The following is an 18,988-nucleotide window of genomic DNA, read 5'->3' on the forward strand; positions in this document are numbered from 1 at the left end:
CCCGTGTGCCACGTCTCCCGCCGACGGCTCCGGGCGAGCCCCGCGGCCAACACCGTGCCCGGCGGGCGTGCGGCCCGGCCACCGCGAACTCCATCCTGGGGCACGTTTCTCTGATGAAAAGCGTGGCCGCCTGTAAACTAAATCCCAGACTGATGTTCTGTTCCCCCCACCCCGTTCCCTTCTAGAAAGTTCAGCAGTACACGGTCATCGTTCAGGCCACAGACATGGAGGGGAACCTGAACTACGGCCTCTCGAATACAGCCACAGCTATCGTCACGGTGACAGACGTGAACGACAACCCGCCAGAATTCACCGCGAGCACGGTGAGTCCCGGGCATGCGCGGGGGCCCGTGGTCACGGGCTCCAGTTCGCTCACGCTCGGTGTTGCGTCTCTGATGGCCGCTGGTGGGTGGAAGGAGCTGGGCAGGTGGGGGTGGCCAAGGCCCAGCAGTGGGGTCCGAGGCAGCAGTGGCAGCCAGCCCGCGGTGGAGGGGTCCTCTGCTCAGTCTGGCACAGCCACACCTGACTCTGAGCAGTGCTGGCCCCGAGAGGCTCGCAGGACAGTGGGCTGGACACTCTGAGTCTGGAGGCGTCAGCCGGTGCCATCTGGGCAAGAGCCGCCGTCTCTGCCACTCTGAGAGGTGTGCCGGTGGCCGTGCGTGGCAGGCCTGCCAGGGAAGGCCCGGATGGGGCCTCGGCCAGACACAGGGCAGGCCCCTCGAGGACACACTCAGCTAGCTCTCCATGGCCGTGGCCAGCAGAACGGGAAACGGGGTGTGGGGGCACGCCGCGCTCCTCTGCGTCACACGTGACTGGTGGGTGTGCCTGGGCCGCACCCCAGGCTGGACCAGTGTGGCCCGGCACTCCTAACGGACATTCGTTCGTTCGCTCCCTCGCAGTGTGGACCCACGTGTCCCTTCTGGGCCTTGAGCCCTGGGTCGCACACACACACTGGCTGTGGGGTCACAGAACCACGAGTCCTGCGTCCCATCCCCAGGAGGCCCCATCCCGTGACCCACCCCCGCGGCTCACTCAGTGCCCGGCGCGTGGAGCGAGCCCTTTGGTGTCACCGACGGCCTCTGGGGTCCCGGCCTCTGCTCTCCCCCCACTCACCAGCCAACACCCGCCCTCGTGACTGCCCAGGTCCGTGGCGAGCAGTGCTGAGTGTCCGGGCCATCACCCTGGGATGCCAACATGGTGGGGACATGCATCTGCCCCTCAGGTGCCCGTCCAGCCATGCGGCAGGGGCCAGGCCGGGCTGGGGCGGTGCTGGTAGCTCGAGGCCACCCTGAGGGTCCAGGGCCCCTTCCCAGAGCCTCGCTGCTCTCAGGCCAGGTCACGGGAGGGCCGAGGGGGCAGCAGCGGCCGCAGGAACAGGAACCATAGTGGCTAGAGCACAAGCCGCCCCCGGTGGCTCCCCCGCCAGGCACCGGGCGCCAGGCACCAGCCAAGCTTTCCCGTCACCTCCGCTGCCACCAGCCCCATGAGGGCCAGGACCCAGGTGTGGGGAGGGCGCCGAGGCTCAGAGAGGCTGAGTCACTTGTCAAAGCCATGCCGCCCGTACCTGGGAGCAGCCGGGGTGGAACCCCAGAAGCTGTGGCCGCATCATGCAGCTAAGAGAGGTGGCCGGGGTAGGGGGGATGGAAAGGTCCCTCCGTTCTCCAGGTGGGCCAGTCACCTTGCTATGAATGCATCTCACAGGCCAGGGCCCCTCAGACGAGCCTCCCCTCGACCTCCGAGCGCCTCCCCGCCCTGCTTCCCCACACCACAGCACCCCATCGTCCCCACGTCCCCCCCATCTGGAACTACAGAGTCCCAAGTCTCACATCCTGCATCCCAAGTCCAAGCTCTGGGCATGGCCAGACCAGGCGGACCCAGGGCGGGTCCCGGTGGCCGACCGCGGCCTCAGCCGTGAGGGCACAGCGCCACCTGGTGGGCAGATGGCAGATCGCCGCATGGAGGGAGCAGCAGGCCCCTGCCCACTGGTGAGGGGTGCGTGGCTTCCACTTTCATGTGCTCCCTGTGGCCAGGGATAATGGCACGACAGACCTAGAGCCGGTGTCTCAGGGAGTTTGGACATGCGGGAAGCAGCTCTCTAGGGACCCTTGGAGAATAATGATGCCCAGGTCCCCAGACCACAGCTGGCCGGGCAGACACAGACGCCTGCACCACCTTCTGTGACAATGATGGGACACACGGCTGTCTTCACACGTGCCACGCCCGCGACGGCACGTGGCCACTCCCAGTGAGGGGCTGAGCCGCTTCTGGGCCAGGCGCCTGGCGCCGTCCACGCTGGTCAGGACCTCGGGGGGCGCAGCCCACAGTGCCCGGAGCCCGTCTGCGGAGTCAGGGTCTCCGGCGGTCCAGGGCAGGTGCTCAGCCGTGAGGTCACCGCTGGTGAGGAAGTGACAGAGGGAGGTGACCTGCCTCTTTGCTCAGGGCATCAGGGGAGGGACTCCGTCAGCGAGATGTCCCTCGCTCCACACAGACGGCTGGAAAACGGCAGCTGGTCAGTGCACTGGGTCACCGCACTGGGACCGGGCGGAGTTTGCCTGTGACCCAGGAGGTGACTCACACACATGCCAGGGGGAGGTGGGCACAGCCTGGTTCCCGGGACACGAGTCAGACCTGCGGGCAGTGGGTGTGGACGGCATGGGCAGGCGTGGGCCAGTGTAGACTGCATGGAAGGGTGTAGCCAGCGCGGGTGGGCGTGGACGGGCGTGAGGTGTAGACTGCACGGACCGCTCGGGCGGGATTGCGGTCGGGCAGGGCGTGGGCTCCATCCCGTCATCCAAGTGCTGATGTCCCAGTGGCTGCGTCGCAGGCAATCCCAGGGTGTCCGTAAACACTCGGGGTCCCGGGATGGGTGGCAGGCCAGGCCCAGGATGCGGCTGCTCGGTGGGCGGGACTGCGGGCTGGCCACGCCCTGGCCACGCCCCTGGCCCCGCCCCTGGCCCGCCGGTTTATTTTTATCACCCTTAATCAAGAACAATCAGCAGAAGCTGAGGAGATGCGGGGCTCTGCGGGATCCAACTCCTGCTCCTAAATGATGATTAAACGTTATCCTCCCTTCGTCTGCTCTGCGGACGTGACAGGCTAGCTGCCCGCTGCGGGGCTGAGTCCTGCCATCCAGCCGGCCACTCTGCACTGGGCACTCCCTCGGGTGCACACAGGGTCCGCTGGCCTGCAGGACACGACCTTTAGACCCCACCCAAGGGCCCCCTGTTTGCCGCCTTGGGTCCTGGAGTGAAGCCTGGAGACCCAGCTTCCAGGTCCCTACGCCAGCCCAGCCACCTCGCCGCCCCCACGCTCATGGCCACAGGAGGGTCTCCTGGAGTCAGGAGGCTCCCCACACCCCCCAACATGGTCCCTCCTAGCTGCGTGATTTTGGGCAGATAGCCGGACCTCTCTGAGCACCGGAATGTTTGTCCCCACTTGACACTTAAGTGCGACACTATCTTGCAGCATCTCCGGGAGCATCGCTGATCTGTATAGACATTTTTACCCTGAACAGTGACATACGGGTGGTAACCAGCCCCGTCACCGGGGCAAGAAGGAGCGGCGTCCGGGAGCAGGAGAGGGCGGGGTCCGGGGGCGGGGTCCGGGGAGGGGGCGGGGCTGAGCGGAGGCAGACGCGGAGCCCCGCCCAGCGCTGCTGTCCACTGGTAAAGGAAAGGGGGCAGTCCTTACGGTCCTTACAGGACACCCTCAGTGCGGTGTCATACAGGACGGGATCCTGCCTGTTTTACTGTACGTGTTGCCTGAACGATCTGTCCCTCACCCCAAGGCTGACGTGAGTGAAATTAGGTTAGATGCCTGTAAAAGGTGGGGGATCACAATGGTTCCCCTCCCGGGGTCTCTGAAGACGGGACAAGAGGGTGACAAACTTGTAGGCCGATGTCGGGCCCACGGCATGCTGAGCCAGTATCACCCACAGATCACCCTTCGAGGGGCTGCAGTGGCCAGCCGGAGGCAGGGGTCCACAGACGTGGGATGTGGGTGTCTGTGGGTCTGCAGCCCCTCGCCTTTGAGGTTCTTCTTGGGACAGCTTGTGGTGCCACCCTCGGAGTGGCCTGCCTGGCCGGGTGGCAAGACAGCCCCGGCTTCGGGGCCTGGACGGACGGTGGGCCTCGAGAAACAAGACAGGATGACAGTGGCCCTTGTCACGGTGCTTCTCATCAACATTATGTCAGCAGCCTGGTCTTCCCCTGGAAGACGCAGGCTGCTCGTCGTGGTGAGGAGGCCAGTAAACCCCGCTTTCTGGAACAAACCTAGTCTGCGCACTGAAAAGCCAGCTGAGGGGTTTCAAGTTCTCTTTTCAGTTAAGTGGCGGGGTCCTTCCCCGAGCTAGCATCGCAGGGGACACTTTGCGTGCCTCGTTACCTACTGTCCAGCAGCGCGGCGCGTGGGCCAGGGGCTCGGCGAGGCCTCAGTGTCCCCGGCAGGCAGAAGGCGGACTCAGCTTCCCTCCCACTGGATGCCGCTGGGGCCGCGATGCTGATTCTCAACTCAGAAACCAACAGAAATTGTCATTGTTTTACTGGAAGGAAAACTAAATTTCGAAAATTAAAAGCAGTGTACTGCACATTTTCCAACAGAAGCCAACACGGAATAAAGGACCGGTGCTGGTGTGTCCCCAGACGGAGCTTCGTGGGGACCCCTCTCCAGGCACCTGCAGCCTTCCCACTCTGAGGCCATCCTGGCATGACAGGGGTGTCCAGGGACAGCGGTCAAGGGATGGATCCTTGATTTCTGGCAGGGAGAACCAATTAGATGTCCTCAACCAAGCCAGGGTCCACAGGCCAGGGGAGGCGAGTGTCCTGTGCCCCAAGGGGCTCCTGGGGAGGGTCAGGTCCTCCCCCAGGCCTCAGTAAGACCAGTGACAGTCCCGAGTACTCAGGACAAGCAAAGCACCATTTCGGGGTCTTGGGTGTGGGCCGGCTGTCACTCTCAGGCCTCGCCGGCCGAGGGGCTCCCCCTGCCCCCTGGCTGGCTCGCTTGTCCCACCCAGCCCTCTATGCTAATGCGCCCTCCCCGGGGAGTGGGCCATCTCTGCGCCCCACACCAAAAGCCGCCTGCGTCTGGGGACGAGGGCCGGACATGGGGTGTTGGATTTCCGTCGGGGCGAGAAAGCCCGAGTTATTTCCTCCTTCTCTAAATATCTGTCTTCGTATCCCGTGGGGCAGGGGGACAGGCTGTGTCTGCCCGAAACCTGGGAAATTAAATTAAAAATGCACTGCGGCTGGGGAAGGCAAATGTGGAAACCCTGAGCCTGATTCGCCAGCTCAGACTCTCCTTCATGAGCCTGTATTAAACCTGCACGAATTAAAATAGACTCTGCTAATAAACTTCACCCCAAAGCCCAGAAGGCATCAGACTCAGGGACATGTGGCTCTTCCTGCACCGTGAAACCACCAGCCCACAACTCCCGGAGATGGAGACCCCGCTCCGGAGGACTGAGCAGAGCAGGTGGAGGTGCCCAGGGGGTCCTCACTGGGCGTAGTGCCCCTCAAAACTCTGCTGAGGTGGGGGACCCTCAGGTGACAACACCCAGAGTCCCCCCCAGTAGTTTAAGCAGAGAGAGAAGCTGCCAAAGCATGCGAGTGGCCACGAAATCCAAGGCCAGGTGGTCAGGTGGGGGGCTCTGCCGGGGGTCACCAGGCGCATAGGTGGGGGAGTCCCCAGGTGCAGGGACCTCGGATCCTGTCGTCAATGCAGGACGAGGTACAGCCACCTGCCTCCTGCCACTGCAGGTGCTGAAGCAGGGGGTCTGGGGCCTCTGCCAGCTGGCACAAACAGTCTCCCTGTCGCCCTCACTCACGTTATGGGGGCCGTCTGTGCAAGCACCCTCCCGCCTCAAGCCCACTCGAGGACAACTCTGGAGGCCTGCGAAGCCCCCACTGCCCCAACGTCTGTCCTGAGAGCTCCAGGGACTAACCAGGTCACCCCCACACAGCCTGGCACAGCCCTGTGCCTCCCTAAGACACCTCGTCTCCTCCCCCAACCACCGGCCCCTGTGTCACTGAGACAGAATCACCAACGGCCACTGCCGCCTCAGTCTCCCTGTGTTCAAGCTGCTGTCCCCCAGTATTCTGACTTGTGCCCCAGGCCCCTGCCTGCCACCTGCAGCTCACATTCTGAGGTGCTCAGGGGAGAAAACCATCACAATTAGGGACCCAGAGCTGGGCTCCCTTCACAGCGACCGGGCCCAGGGCAAGGCCAGCCATGGCCCCACGCCCAGCACCTGGGACCCATGCTCTGGGCTCCTCCCTTTGTGGCTCCCCAGGGTGTTAACTCCTCACTGCGGTTTCCGCGTCTGTGAGTGGGGACGAGAATGAGGTGCTCCAAGGACCCGTGAGACGCTGCATGGCAGTGCCCAGCTTGGCCCCGGCACTCCGTGGGCCCCGGGGATCGGCGTTGGGGCGGCTCTGCTGTGGACACCAGCAGAAGCCCCTAGATAGTTCCACAAACTTTGTCTCCGGGTTTTGTGGCTCAAAAGCACACTACACAGAGCAGGGCTGGCCACGCCGTGTGCCTGGCCCAGCGCAAAACGAGGTCGCGGGCCCCTTGCTCGCGAATGAAGAATTTCAAGGCAGTGACAGCCGAGCAGTGAGTCGAGCGGAGGGTCCTCGGAGCCCGGCCGCAGGGCACAGGCCACACGCTGCTGAGGCACCGTGAGCAGTGGGTGACTCACGCAGTGGAGGCGCTTGGGGTTCTGTTGTTACCCAATACACACACACACACTCACACTCACGCACACGCTCACACACACACACACACACTCACATTCACATATGCTCACATACGCTCACATACACACTCACACATGCTCACACACTCACACGCTCACACACACATGCATTCTTACACACAAACACATGCTCACACATACACGCTCACACATGCTCACACACATACATTCACACACATGCTGACATACGCTCAGTCACACACTCACACATGCTCACACACTCACGCTCACACTCACACACGTGCTCACACACACACTCATACACGCTCACGCTCACATACTCACATTCACACACATGCTCACATATGCTCACTCACACACTCACACTCACACACTCACACTCACACACACATACACCCTGCCTTTCCCTGCACATGGCTGCCTCTGTCACATGAACCGCGCTTATCGATGGGGATGGCTCGCAGCCCGCATTGTCTGTGGCAAGAGAAAAGGGTTAAGTCCCAGGTGTGGCCACACGGACCCCAAGCCCCAGCCCGTGACGGGACGTCCAGCAGGCGCGGGTCGCCTTGGGAAGCCGCTGTGCCGTTGCTCACCCCGCATGTGCAGGCGCATCCCTGGTCCCCGTGTCCCGGGAATTTGTGCCAGTCCCCTGCTGACCTGGGACAGGCTTGAAGGAGATTCAGAGAAAGGCCAGGTGCACGCGTGTGCGTGTGTGTGTGCACGTGTGTGCCGGCGAGGCTGACTTTGGAGTGGGTATGTGCAGATGTGAGCCTCAGCCTTGCCGGGCCTCGCTGAGGACCCAGAGGCCCCCCGAAACGCCACACGAGCACGGCATGGGTCCACCCACGGGAGCCCCAGGTCCTGGCAGCTGGAGGCACCCCCGCTGGGTGGACGCCCCCGAGCGCCCCCGGCCTCCACAGCACGTGTAACGTTCTCTTCCTTACACTTTGCAGTACGCGGGGGAAGTCCCCGAAAACCGGGTGGGGACGGTGGTCGCGAACCTCACCGTGATGGACCGTGATCAGCCCCACTCGCCAAACTGGAACGCCGCCTACCGCGTCATCAGTGGGGACCCCTCGGGGCACTTCAGCATCCGCACGGACCCTGTCACCAACGAGGGCATGGTCACCGTGGTGAAGGTGAGTGCGCGCCCCACTCCTGCCTCAAACCCCAGGACAGATTTAACAGAGTCGGTACTGGGGTTCCAGCACATCACCCCTAACACCCGAGGACCAGGGGCTGTCCCCAACCCGCTGATGCAGAGGCAGCCTCCACAAGAACCTCGTCACGTGACCGCCAGGGACAGCAGCCTGAGCTGCCGCCTCCCCCCAAAAAAGAGCTGCCCTCCTGTCCCCTCCCCGAAGGCCATAGTTCTTTAAGCTGTTGGTGGGTGAATTCTAACTTTCCAGCGGTGAGCCCTCCCCGCATTCCTGAGATAAAGCCAGCTTCGTGGAGAAGGAGTTTTCTTTGTGATACATTGTAGGACTTGCTTTGCCAATACCCGAAGGTTTTTCTTGTATTTTTCCTCTCTGACTGTCTTTATCTAGATTTTGCTACCAAAATTATAGATTAATTTCAAGAAACACGCCAGGGATGGGGAGGGTGTGGTTACGGGGTGGCCGGCGGGAACTGGGGGCGGGGCGCCTGCGTCTCGATCACGGTGGCGGATTTATCTGTGCACCTGCCACTGAATCTCAGCGCGTGTAAGTTTACAGGTAAGCTTTCAAACCCTTCGAGCTGAGAGCGCACGCAGACGCGCTGTGCCCACGGCGTCCCAGGGCGCTGTCCTGGGCGGGGCTCAGCCGCGGGCACCCCGCTTTCTCCGTTTTCCGTTCCTTCTTGTTTCTAGTCCGTATAGTGCTTGTCTCTAAAATGTCCATCACAAGTCTGCGGAAGGCGGGACGTCGCGTCTTAGAAAGCATTTGCAAATCGGTCTTGCATCCTTTGATGGAGACACAGTCCTTTGAGACATTCTCTTTCCAAGGGGGCTGGCCAGGCGGGGTCTGGGGAGGGGCAGGAGACACAGGAGCAGGGGGGCACTTAGGGGACCCCACGCGCTGGCCCACAGAGGAATTCGGTGCCTTGGGGACACATGTTCTTGGACCCCCACACGGGCTCTTCACTTACCCCAGCATGGGCCAGCCACCTCCCTGTGCCTCGATTTCTTCATACATAAAATGAGGTGACTTGGGGGGCCTAGACGCAGGTGTGTCGCTGACATTAAATCGGATGCAGACGCAAAGGTTTGGTGCACACCTGGTAAAGCTGCCGCCGTCCTCGTAATCACCGTCACCGTCACCGCCGTCACCGCGGACGGGCTGGTCTCCCGCTGCTCCCCAGTGCGTGATGAGGGGCGCTTTAATTCCCACAGGGTCTCCCAGCCCCTCAGAATCATGAGGCGCCCTGCCGCGCACGTACACTGCATACCCGACCCCATCACGCCCGGCCCTGCGGGGGCCGTATCTGCAGAGGGGACATCCTCGTGGCCGGTCCACACTGGAGGCCACAGCCCAGTGGTGTGTGCACAGAGCCTTTGCTTCTGTACAGCACCCCAGCTTCTGGTTCTAGCCCGCGACCCCGGCGGAGGTGACTCCTAGACAGGGACCTCCCCTGCACCCTTTTCTGGTGGCCTGGTGCATCAGGGCCGATGCAGCGGGAGCAGGGGGCGTCTGTGGCCCACCCAGCCTTCGGCCATCAGTCACGGATCCTGGCTGCACTGTCCCTTCTCAGTCCTGAGGCCCAGCTCAGCCACCGTCCAAGGAAGTTCACGGTCATCTCGGTGGGTCTCCCTGATCACTGCCCCGCCTCCACACCCCCCGACTCTGTCCTCCCGGTCTGGGGGCCCCGCGAGCCTCACCACCTCTCAAGCTCTGCCCGAGCTGGGGCGCACAGCTCCTCTGCTGTCAGACCCCGCCCGACGGGCATCCGTCCCCGTCCGTGCCCTCCCAGGAGCCCGCGTGGCCGCCTCCGTCCCTCGCCTGTCCTCTCCCGGCTCCAGCCATGAAATCACAGCCCACTCCAGGAGAAAACTCAGGCCCAGAGCGATCACAGGTCCTTCCTGCCTCCCCGTGGACCTCGGCTTTTAAAACCCAAAAGCCAAGGACTGGCCTCTTCTGCTTGACCCCTTGGCGGTGACAGGCTCGTGGCAGGCAGAGCGTGCCCAGTGGTGCGCCCCCTCCAGCCCCATCCCCGCCACACCGCCAGCACCCTCGCTGGGCGCCACCCCTCAGGGTGCAGACCCCACCCCTCACCTTTGAGCGAAGGGTCACCGCCCCCTGGGGGGGGTGCCCAGCGGAGCCGGGGAGCAGACCCTTCACTCTGATTGAAACGGTCCAAGCAAATTACCCATCGACTCCCCCATTACAGTGCGTTTTATTTCACCCGCCCGTGGAACTTTATTGGCCGTGTTGTCTTTCAGGAAGGTGTCCTTGCTCAGCTTGGTGACACCGTTTTTAATGTATGACATGCAGCATTCTATGTCCTTCAGGGACACCAACCAATAAATATGGCAGAAAGATCACTCCTTTAGTGGTTTGTTCATAGACAAAACCACCACAACTTTATGAAACCGTATATAAACGAATTAACGCCACCCCCAGCCAGCTCTCAGAGGGCCCTGGGTGACGGCCAGACACGGCGCGGGTGCAGGCGGGTGCTGTGCGCTTGGAGGCAGCCGGGGTCCAGAGACAGAAGCACCAAGTGTGGGCCAGGGGGAGGGGCCGGAAGTCCGGCAGGATCCGTCAGGGGAGGGGTGCCAGGCAGTCCTGCACTGGGGGCCCCCACAGACCGGCAGCCAGCTTGGGCCCCGGAGGCCCTGTCTGGGTGGCACCTGTGGGTGGAGGGCCCTTCTGTGATCACACACCTGAGCAGCACTCAGCGTTGTGCTCGGCGATGGGCAAGGAAGGTGTCCAGCTGTCCCCCTATGTCCCCCAGGCCCCCGTGGGGTACGGCTGACCCACGCCGGCACCGTGCTAAGCGCCAGGCCCTGTGCCGTCCCTGGGGGGTGGGGGGGGAGCATGCAGACACATCAGGGATGCAACATGCGGACACAAGAGGTGTCACTGCAGCCGACGGCATCGCTCCTGGACGGCTCCGGGCGGAGCGAGGGGGCGACACGTCAGACCGAGCGCTCACACCGGCTACCTCCATCATGTCACGGATCCGACGGTCGTTTTCTCCAAATGCAGCATCAGAGGGTTTTCACTTAACGCCACCGATCCCGTGTCCCACCGTCTTACTCTGAAGGTAGTGGTCCCCAGCCGCGTCGGCCATCGCTCATCTCCTGTATCCTTCAGGGCACACAAAAAGCTTAAAATAACAAACCCAAAATCACTGCCCACAGCGAGAGGTCCAAACGAGTTTAAGATTTATTCGCAAGGACCGTTGCCCTTAAAAGCCCATTGAGGACGAGCATCTAAGCGCTGTCCTCGCTTGAAGTCATTATTGCCTTGGGAATTATGTTAACAGCTGGTTTCCAATATCCAGAGACTGTTTTATATATAGTTTTATTTTTAATACCTAAAATGTGAGAATATAAAATATCGTGACTCCAAACACAAAGCTGTGTGACAAAACACGCAGCCAGCTCGAGCCCTCCGCTGCCCGCCACCCGCTGCCCGCTCTGACCGTCGGTGCGAGTTTCTCGTTTCTTGCCGCCATGTTCCTTTCTGCAAACGCGAGCAGATGCGCCGTCCACACTCCTCTCCGTCCCCTTCGCGAAAGGCAGCGTGCTGTGTCTGTTGCTTTCTCTGCTGCCCGTGGATCCTGGAGCTCTCCCCACTTCGGTACCTGGGGCCCGCCCCGGTCCTTCGTCACGGCTGCAGGTGTCCCCGCCGTGCGCGTGCCCGGGCGGGGCGGCCATCTGGTCGTCTCCGGTCTCCAATTCGTATCCTCCTTGAATGATACAAAATAACATTGCGATGAACCACCTTGTGCGTATATTACTTTTCATGTGTCTAAGCAGAAGTTTTTAAGGCGATGGCAACATGTTGTGTGGTGTTGGGTTTTTTCCCAGCGATACTGTTGCACATTTTGCCTTGAATAGTTACACATCTCAGGACCCTAGTGTTTCCAGATGACTTCCCTCCCTCTCCAAACTGTGAGGACCACCCCGCAGACTGTAGACCCCTTCTAGTATCTATCAGTGGGGGTCCTGGACCCCCAAAAGGGTGTAACTGGAAATCACGTTAATACAGGGACCTGTGCTGAGTTGGAGGGAACCCAAAACACCTGACGAGTTAGTGTCCTGGGGCTGCTGTGACAAAGGACCATAAGCTACGTGGCTTAAAACAACAGAAACGTAACCTCGCACAGTTCTGTTGGCCAGAAGTCTGAAATCAAGGTTCCGGCAGGGCCGCACTCCCTCCAGAGGCTCCGGGGGGTCCTGCCTGCCTGTCTCCCACGTTCTGGTGGCCCTGGGCGATCTCTGGTGGCCCTGGGCTGGGAGCCACGTCACTCCAGTCCCCGCCTCTGCCGTCGCATGGCCTCTGCCCGCACCTGTCTGTGCCTCTCCCTCTCCCTCCTCCAGACCAGGGGCCACCCTCGGTCCCAGGTGGCTTTACCTCAGTCTTTAGCTTAACTGCGTCTGCAGGAAGCTGTTTCCAAATAAGACTGCGCCGCTGGCCTGAGACGGACATGACTTTGGGGGGCGACCACTCCGCACATGGCACCTGGTGAGGCCCCCTGGACAAGCAACGGTGGGGGCCTGGCCACACTCTGCTGGAGGGAACAGGTGGGCGTGGCCCCCCGGTGCCTGCTGAGAGCCAAGCTGTGGAGGGGACACGTGGTGGGTGCTGCAGCCCCCGAGGAGCCCAGCCACTGCCACCGCATGACGGGACAGGAGGGACGTGGGGGGCCTTCACCCCAACTCTCCCTCCTCCCATTAGCCAAACCCAGCAGAAAAGCAGAGACAAGGGGCCCTGGGGACAGTGGCCGTCAGGACCAGCATCCCGGCCACAGAGCAGGACGAGAGAAGCAGCAACAGACTGGGTGGCGGGTGCTGATGAACCAGCCCATGGGCACCCCTCTATCCAGCCCGTGGCACCCCTCTATCCAGCCCGTGGCACCCCCTCCATCCAGCCCGTGGCACCTCCCCCATCCAGTCCATGGCACCCCCTCCATCCAGCCCACGGCACCCCCTCCATCCAGCCCGTGGCACCCCCTCCACCCGGCCCTTGGCACCCCCTCCATCCGGCCCGTGGCACCCCTTCCATCCAGCCCGTGGCACCCCCTCCATCCAGCCCACGGCACCCCCTCCATCCAGCCCGTGGCACCCCCTCCACCCGGCCCTTGGCACCCCCTCCATCCGGCCCGCGGGCACCAGTGCAGCTCGCCCTGGCCTCTCTCGTTCCAGGCAGTCGACTACGAGCTGAACAGGGCGTTCATGCTGACCGTGATGGTGTCCAACCAGGCGCCCCTGGCCAGCGGGATCCAGATGTCCTTCCAGTCCACGGCAGGGGTGACCATCTCGGTCATGGACGTCAACGAGGCCCCCTACTTCCCTTCAAACCACAAGCTGATCCGCCTGGAGGAGGGCGTGCCAGCCGGCACGGTGCTGACCACCTTCTCGGCCGTGGACCCCGACCGCTTCATGCAGCAGGCCGTGAGGTGGGGCCCGGTGCCCGGCTCGGGTGTCTCTCCAGGTGGGAGCGCAGGGCCCATTCCCAGCGACAGCGGGGGAGACCTGGCCCACCTGACCCAGTCTGAGTGATGCCGCAGGTGCTCAGCAAACATGGTGGGCGCTGTCCTGGCTCGCACCGAGAGGGCGGGGCAGCCTCGAAGATGTGGGAGGTGCGGGCCCTGTGCTGGGCCCCCTGCCAGCTGCAGGACGTCGAAGGTCACCTCTCTGCTCCTCAGCTTGCCATCTGTGAATGGGGACGATAGCACCTGCCCCCTAAGGTCCTTGTGAGGACACGTAGCCCATCTACCATGGTGACCATGAGCCTCTGCTGTCACCGTCCCACTATGGAAAGACCCCCAGTGAACTCTACTTCGGGGCTGGCACCCAGGAGGGACGGTCCCGGGAATGCTGCCTGGAGGGCTGGGGGCTCCAGGGCGGCTCTGAGCTCCCGCCCTCACCTCACCTCCCGCCCCCTCCCTCCGCAGATACTCAAAGCTGTCAGACCCGGCAAACTGGCTACACATCAACGCCAGCAACGGCCAGGTCACCACAGCGGCCGCCCTGGACCGCGAGTCGCTCTACATCAGAAACAACGTCTACGAGGCCACCTTCCTGGCGGCTGACAACGGTGCGCCCCACTCCGGGTGACTGCGCTCACGTGCCGTGTGCTGGGGGGGGGCCCGCCGGCACCCGGGGGGGGGGACGCAGTGCCAGCTGCCCTGTGCCGAGCCGCAGCTGGGGCCTCGTCGTCCCTCAGTGGCCCCGGCCGTCACCCTCTCCGCGTTTGTTCAAAGCGTCCGTCATTCATCCGGGCACCCACACGGTCGCTCACTCATGGGTGGCAGGGGGAGCCAGGGACGATGGCAGTCTGGCCTAGGTTTGTCCCCGCCCTGTCCTGGCTGAACAGCTTCTCGGCTTCTCCACCCATAAGCTGCGGCATTGGAACCACGTCTTAGCTGAGCGGCCCTTGCCGAGGGCCGTGGGGACGGGCCCTGGCTCAGTCAGCACTGCTGTCCCTGCTCTTATGACCACTGAGCCCTGCCGTGTGCCATCGGGACAGGACAGGCAAAGCCCCTCTCTCCATGCTGACGTTCCGGGGGCCAGTGTGCCCACTAGCACCAGGGCCGGCTGCATAGCAACGATAGAAATTTCATCACGATTGAGGTTTGTTTTCTCCCAGAAAGAAGATGAGGCAGGCAGGCACAGGTCAGCGCTAAGACACCAGCTCACTCTGGCCACTCCCACGTCCTTGGCGAGCTGCGGCATGGTCCAGAGTGGCTGCCGCTGCTCCAGCCATCACGACCACATTCTGGCCAACAGAAGGAGGAGCAGGGAGGGCAAGGGCAGACCCTTCTAAGGACTTCCACTCAGTGCTCACGAAGGCCAGTGATGGCTGAGAACTTGGTCACGCAGCCATAGCTCACTGCAGGGGATGCTGAGAAATGCAGTCTGCTAGCTGGGCAGCGATGATTCCAGCTAAAATTCAGGACACTGGTTGTTTTATTAAGGAAGAAAGGAGAAATGGATATCGAGGGTCACCTTGGCAGTCTCCGTTCCAGGGAGATGGGTGACAAGTCGGCCAGATAACTGTGGGAGGGAGCTGGCTGGAAGACGGGGACGGGAGACAGTGACCGAGGCCTCCAGCTGAGCCATTGGCTCTGAGGGCCTGACTGCGGGGCCAAGGCCAGCGGGACGGGAAGGTGGAGCGGGAGGTGCACCCCGGAGTTCATAGCAGCCCCTGCAAAGGCACTGGGGAGCGGGAGGTGCACCCCGGAGTTCATAGCAGCCCCTGCAAAGGCCCCGGGGCAGGGTGTGGCTGGCTGCTCTGGGAACGCTGTGCAGCTAGAGTTCATGAGGTCTGTCCTACACCACGTGACGGCGGGGACCCCTGCCGTCACCTGCCAGCCTCCTTCCCCCACCCCCGAGCCGCAGGGCGCACAGAGGCCCGTGGCAGCTCAGGCACGGAGACTGGGTCGGACAGGGACTTTGAATGAACCGTGGCTGGAGCAGAGGGCGGGCGGCAGCACCCGAAGCAGGTGCGCGCTTGGCTCTGGTGAACGAGCCCCACTTGTGCGCCGTGTCCTCGTGCACCCATCAAAGCAGTGTCCGAGGCCGGCCGTGAGCTGTCACCGCGCGTGCGTTTTGCTGTTTTCTGGAAGATTAAAGGGACACGCTGTAGGATGTATTTTCTACACACTCCACCTGCCTCAGCCCCAAACCGGGTGCTTCGTGTCGGGGTCAGGAGCTGCCATAAAAGGCAGAGCGGCTGTCAGCACAGCCTGGAGGGCGGACAGCACATGCCTCTCCAGCCGCCCAGCTCACATCCACCGCAACGTGAGCCTGGGCGGAGGCAGGGCTTGGGCGTGAGGGTCTCGGGGGACAGGGTCGGGGTCCCCAGAGGGGCGCCGAGGCCCGAGTGTGGCTCGCTGAGTGGGCGCTGCCTCCCGCAGCTTTGCTGGGCGGAGCTGTCTGCGCGCGTGCGCGGCCGCAGGGTGTCTGTCGTGCACGGCCGAGTGGCTGCGTGTGTTGTGCAGTGGGTGTGTCTGTGGGTCTGGGGTGGTGGCGGAGCCCTGGGGTGGGGGGTGGGGCCGCGGTGGCATCGGATCAGAGGTGACCTGCGAGGCCCTGTGTCTGCCCTGCAGGGGCCCCCCCGGCCAGCGGCACCGGGACCCTCCAGATCTATCTCATCGACATCAACGACAACGCCCCCGAGCTGCTGCCCAAGGAGGCGCAGATCTGCGAGAGGCCAAGTCTGGACGCCGTCAACATCACGGCGGCCGACGCGGACGCCGACCCCAACGTCGGCCCCTACGTCTTCGAGCTGCCCGCCGCCCCGGCCGCCGTGCGGAGGAACTGGACCATCACCCGCCTAAACGGTGAGCCCGCGCCGGGCTCCGCGCTCCGCAGGGTCTGGGCAGAGAGCCGGGGCCCTGCCCCACAGGAGGCCGGTGCAGGCCTTGCCCCGCAGGGCCCCCACAGGGCCGAGGCCCCAGCGTCTCCCCGTTTGACAGCGTGGCCGTGGATGTCCTTGCGGCTGCGCAGACTGCTGTCCACCACCCCGCTGACCAGTGTGTTTCCCGAGGGCGCCGTCCTAAACGTGCACGTGCATAAAAGGCACCGGGCCGGGGTTTGCGGGCGCGTGAGGATGCCTCTAGAGGGGTGACAGGGAGGGCTTGCGCCCCGGGCCCCGCCAGCACTGGCCCCGTCTAAAAGAGCATTTTCCCAGCTTCTGAGCCACATCGTGTCCATGTGCACCTTTGACCAGCGAGGGCCATTCTGCCGCACACTTACGGGCCGCTTTTTGTTTCTTCTGCAAACTGTCTGTTCGATGCCCTCACCTGTTATTTTTTGGGAAGGATTTTTTCTAACTGATTCGGTGAAACTCTTTATATATGAAGGAAATCGTTCCTTCATCCCGTGTGTTGTAACTTCTTTTACCGAATGGCCAGTGTCTTTTAATATTATGGTAAGATGTAGTGCGTGTGTGTGCATGTGTGTACCCGTGCACATGTGTGTGCATGTGTGTATCCGTACGCATGTGTGTGCATGTATGTACCCGTGCACATGTGTGTCCATGTGTGTACCCGTGCGCGTGTGTGGGTGCATGTGTGTGCCCGTGCGTGTGTGTGCATGTGTACCCGTGTGCATGTGTGTACCGTGCGCATGTGTGTGCATGTGTGTACCCGTGCGCATGTGTTTGTGTGTGCTTGTGTGTATCTCTGTGTGCATGTGTATACATGTGCGTACTCGTGTATATGCTTTTATGCGTGTGTGCATGTGTATACCCGTGCGCATGTGTGTTTGTGTGTGTGCATGTGTGTGCCCGTGCGCATGTGTGTTTGTATGTGTGTACATGTGTATACCTGTGCATATGTGTTTGTGTGTGTATGTGTATACCCATGTGCATGTGTGTTTGTGTGTGTGCATGTGTATATATGTGCTGTGCGTGTGCTTGTGCTTGTGTGTGCACGTGTGTCCATCTGTATGCGTATCTCTGTGTGCATGTGTATATGTGGGTGTGTGTGCTTGTGTATATCCCTGTGTGCATGTGTGTGCTTATGTGTGCATATCTCTGTGTGCATGTGTATACATATGTGTGCTTGTGTGTATGCTTGTATGTGTGTGTGTGCATGTTTTGTGTGTGTGTGCGTGTGTACGTATGCGCATGCCTGTGTAGACCTTGTGTGTCTTGTGTGCATGTTTTGTATGTTTGTATGTATGTGTGCACATGTATAAGTGTGTGCGCATGCCTGTGTGCCTTATGTTGTGTGCATGTGTTTTGTGTTTGTGTGTGTGCATGTGTGTATGCCTTGTGTATGTTGTGTGTTTTGTGTTTGTGTGCACATGTGTGTGTGCATGTGCCTGTGTGCCCTATGTTGTGCACGTGTGCTTTGTGTGTGCATGTGTGTGCATGTGTGCATTTTGTGCATATGCCTGTGTGTGCCTTGTGTGTTGTGTACGTGCTTTGTGTATTTGCATACATGTGTGCATGTGTGCGCATGTCTGTGTGCGCATGTCTGTGTGCCTTGTGTGCGTGTGTTGTGTGAGTACGTGTGTGTGCTTGTGCATGTGTGTGCCTTGCGTGTGTGCATGTGTATACGTGTGTGTTAAGCAGACGCGTTAGATTTTCATGGCCTCAGACCCGGTCCGGTCCTTCGGAAGTCCTGCTTAGGAAGGAGAGGTCGCCGTTCACTGAACAAAGCCCGGTGTCGCTTTGCACCAGGTGACTACGCCCAGCTCAGCTTGCGCATCCTGTACCTGGAGGCCGGGGTGTACGACGTCCCCATCATCGTCACAGACTCTGGGAACCCCCCCCTGTCCAATACGTCCATCATCAAAGTCAAGGTGTGCCCCTGTGACGAGAACGGAGACTGCACCACGGCTGGCGCAGTGGCAGCGGCCGGCCTGGGCACGGGCGCCATCGTGGCCATCCTCATCTGCATCGTGATCCTGCTGAGTGAGTACGACAGGTGCCGAGGGCGTCTCGGTGCGAGCACTCGTCCGGGGGGGCCAGGGGGCGGAAGTGCCCAGGTGCGTCCTGCAGCCCACGTCCCCACTGGGGACCTGTCAGAAACCCAGTTAAACCGGTGCATACGAGATGGGCCCAGACACTCATGGCAATACACGCATGCACTCAGGCGCACTCACATGAGCTGCCCACATGCACAGGTGTGCACACGCCTGCTCAGACACGCACACGTGCACATCTACACGGCATGCGCACACGCTCACACAGGCACACGGCACGCCCATGTTCATGCTGAGCACACGTGCACACCATGCTCATAGACACGCACACAGCCTGCTCACGTGCTTGTGCACACACGCGCACGCCGTGCTCACACAGACACGCACTCGGCCTGCTCACGCGCTTGTGCACACACGCACACCATGCTCACACGGATACGCACGCAGCCTGCTGACATGCTTGTGTACGCCATGCTCACATGGACACACAAACAGCCTGCTCACATGCTTGTGCACACACGCGCACACCATGCTCACACAGATACGCACGCAGCCTGCTCACGTGCTTGTGCACGCCGTGCTCACACGGACACGCACACGGCCTGCTCACGTGCTTGTGCACACCATGCTCACACGGACACGCACACGGCCTGCTCACGTGCTTGTGCACACCATGCTCACACGGACAC

At 61.8% G+C, this 18,988-nt stretch overlaps 1 protein-coding gene across 1 annotated transcript in view; it reads left to right on the forward strand.

The window, feature by feature from the left end:
* The window catches only part of CDH4 (cadherin 4), a 382,977-nt gene that overhangs the window by 361,323 nt on the left and 2,666 nt on the right, over positions 1 to 18,988 (forward strand). Inside the window, exons 10-15 of the mRNA XM_015596918.1 lie at positions 186 to 323; positions 7,666 to 7,851; positions 13,065 to 13,318; positions 13,817 to 13,959; positions 15,974 to 16,207; positions 18,055 to 18,362. Coding sequence (XP_015452404.1) covers positions 186 to 323; positions 7,666 to 7,851; positions 13,065 to 13,318; positions 13,817 to 13,959; positions 15,974 to 16,207; positions 18,055 to 18,362 — 1,263 coding nt within the window. The remainder of the gene's footprint in view (positions 1 to 185; positions 324 to 7,665; positions 7,852 to 13,064; positions 13,319 to 13,816; positions 13,960 to 15,973; positions 16,208 to 18,054; positions 18,363 to 18,988) is intronic.

Source organism: Pteropus alecto, unplaced genomic scaffold (assembly GCF_000325575.1).
Source record: "Pteropus alecto unplaced genomic scaffold, ASM32557v1 scaffold45, whole genome shotgun sequence".
Lineage (NCBI taxonomy): Eukaryota > Metazoa > Chordata > Mammalia > Chiroptera > Pteropodidae > Pteropus > Pteropus alecto.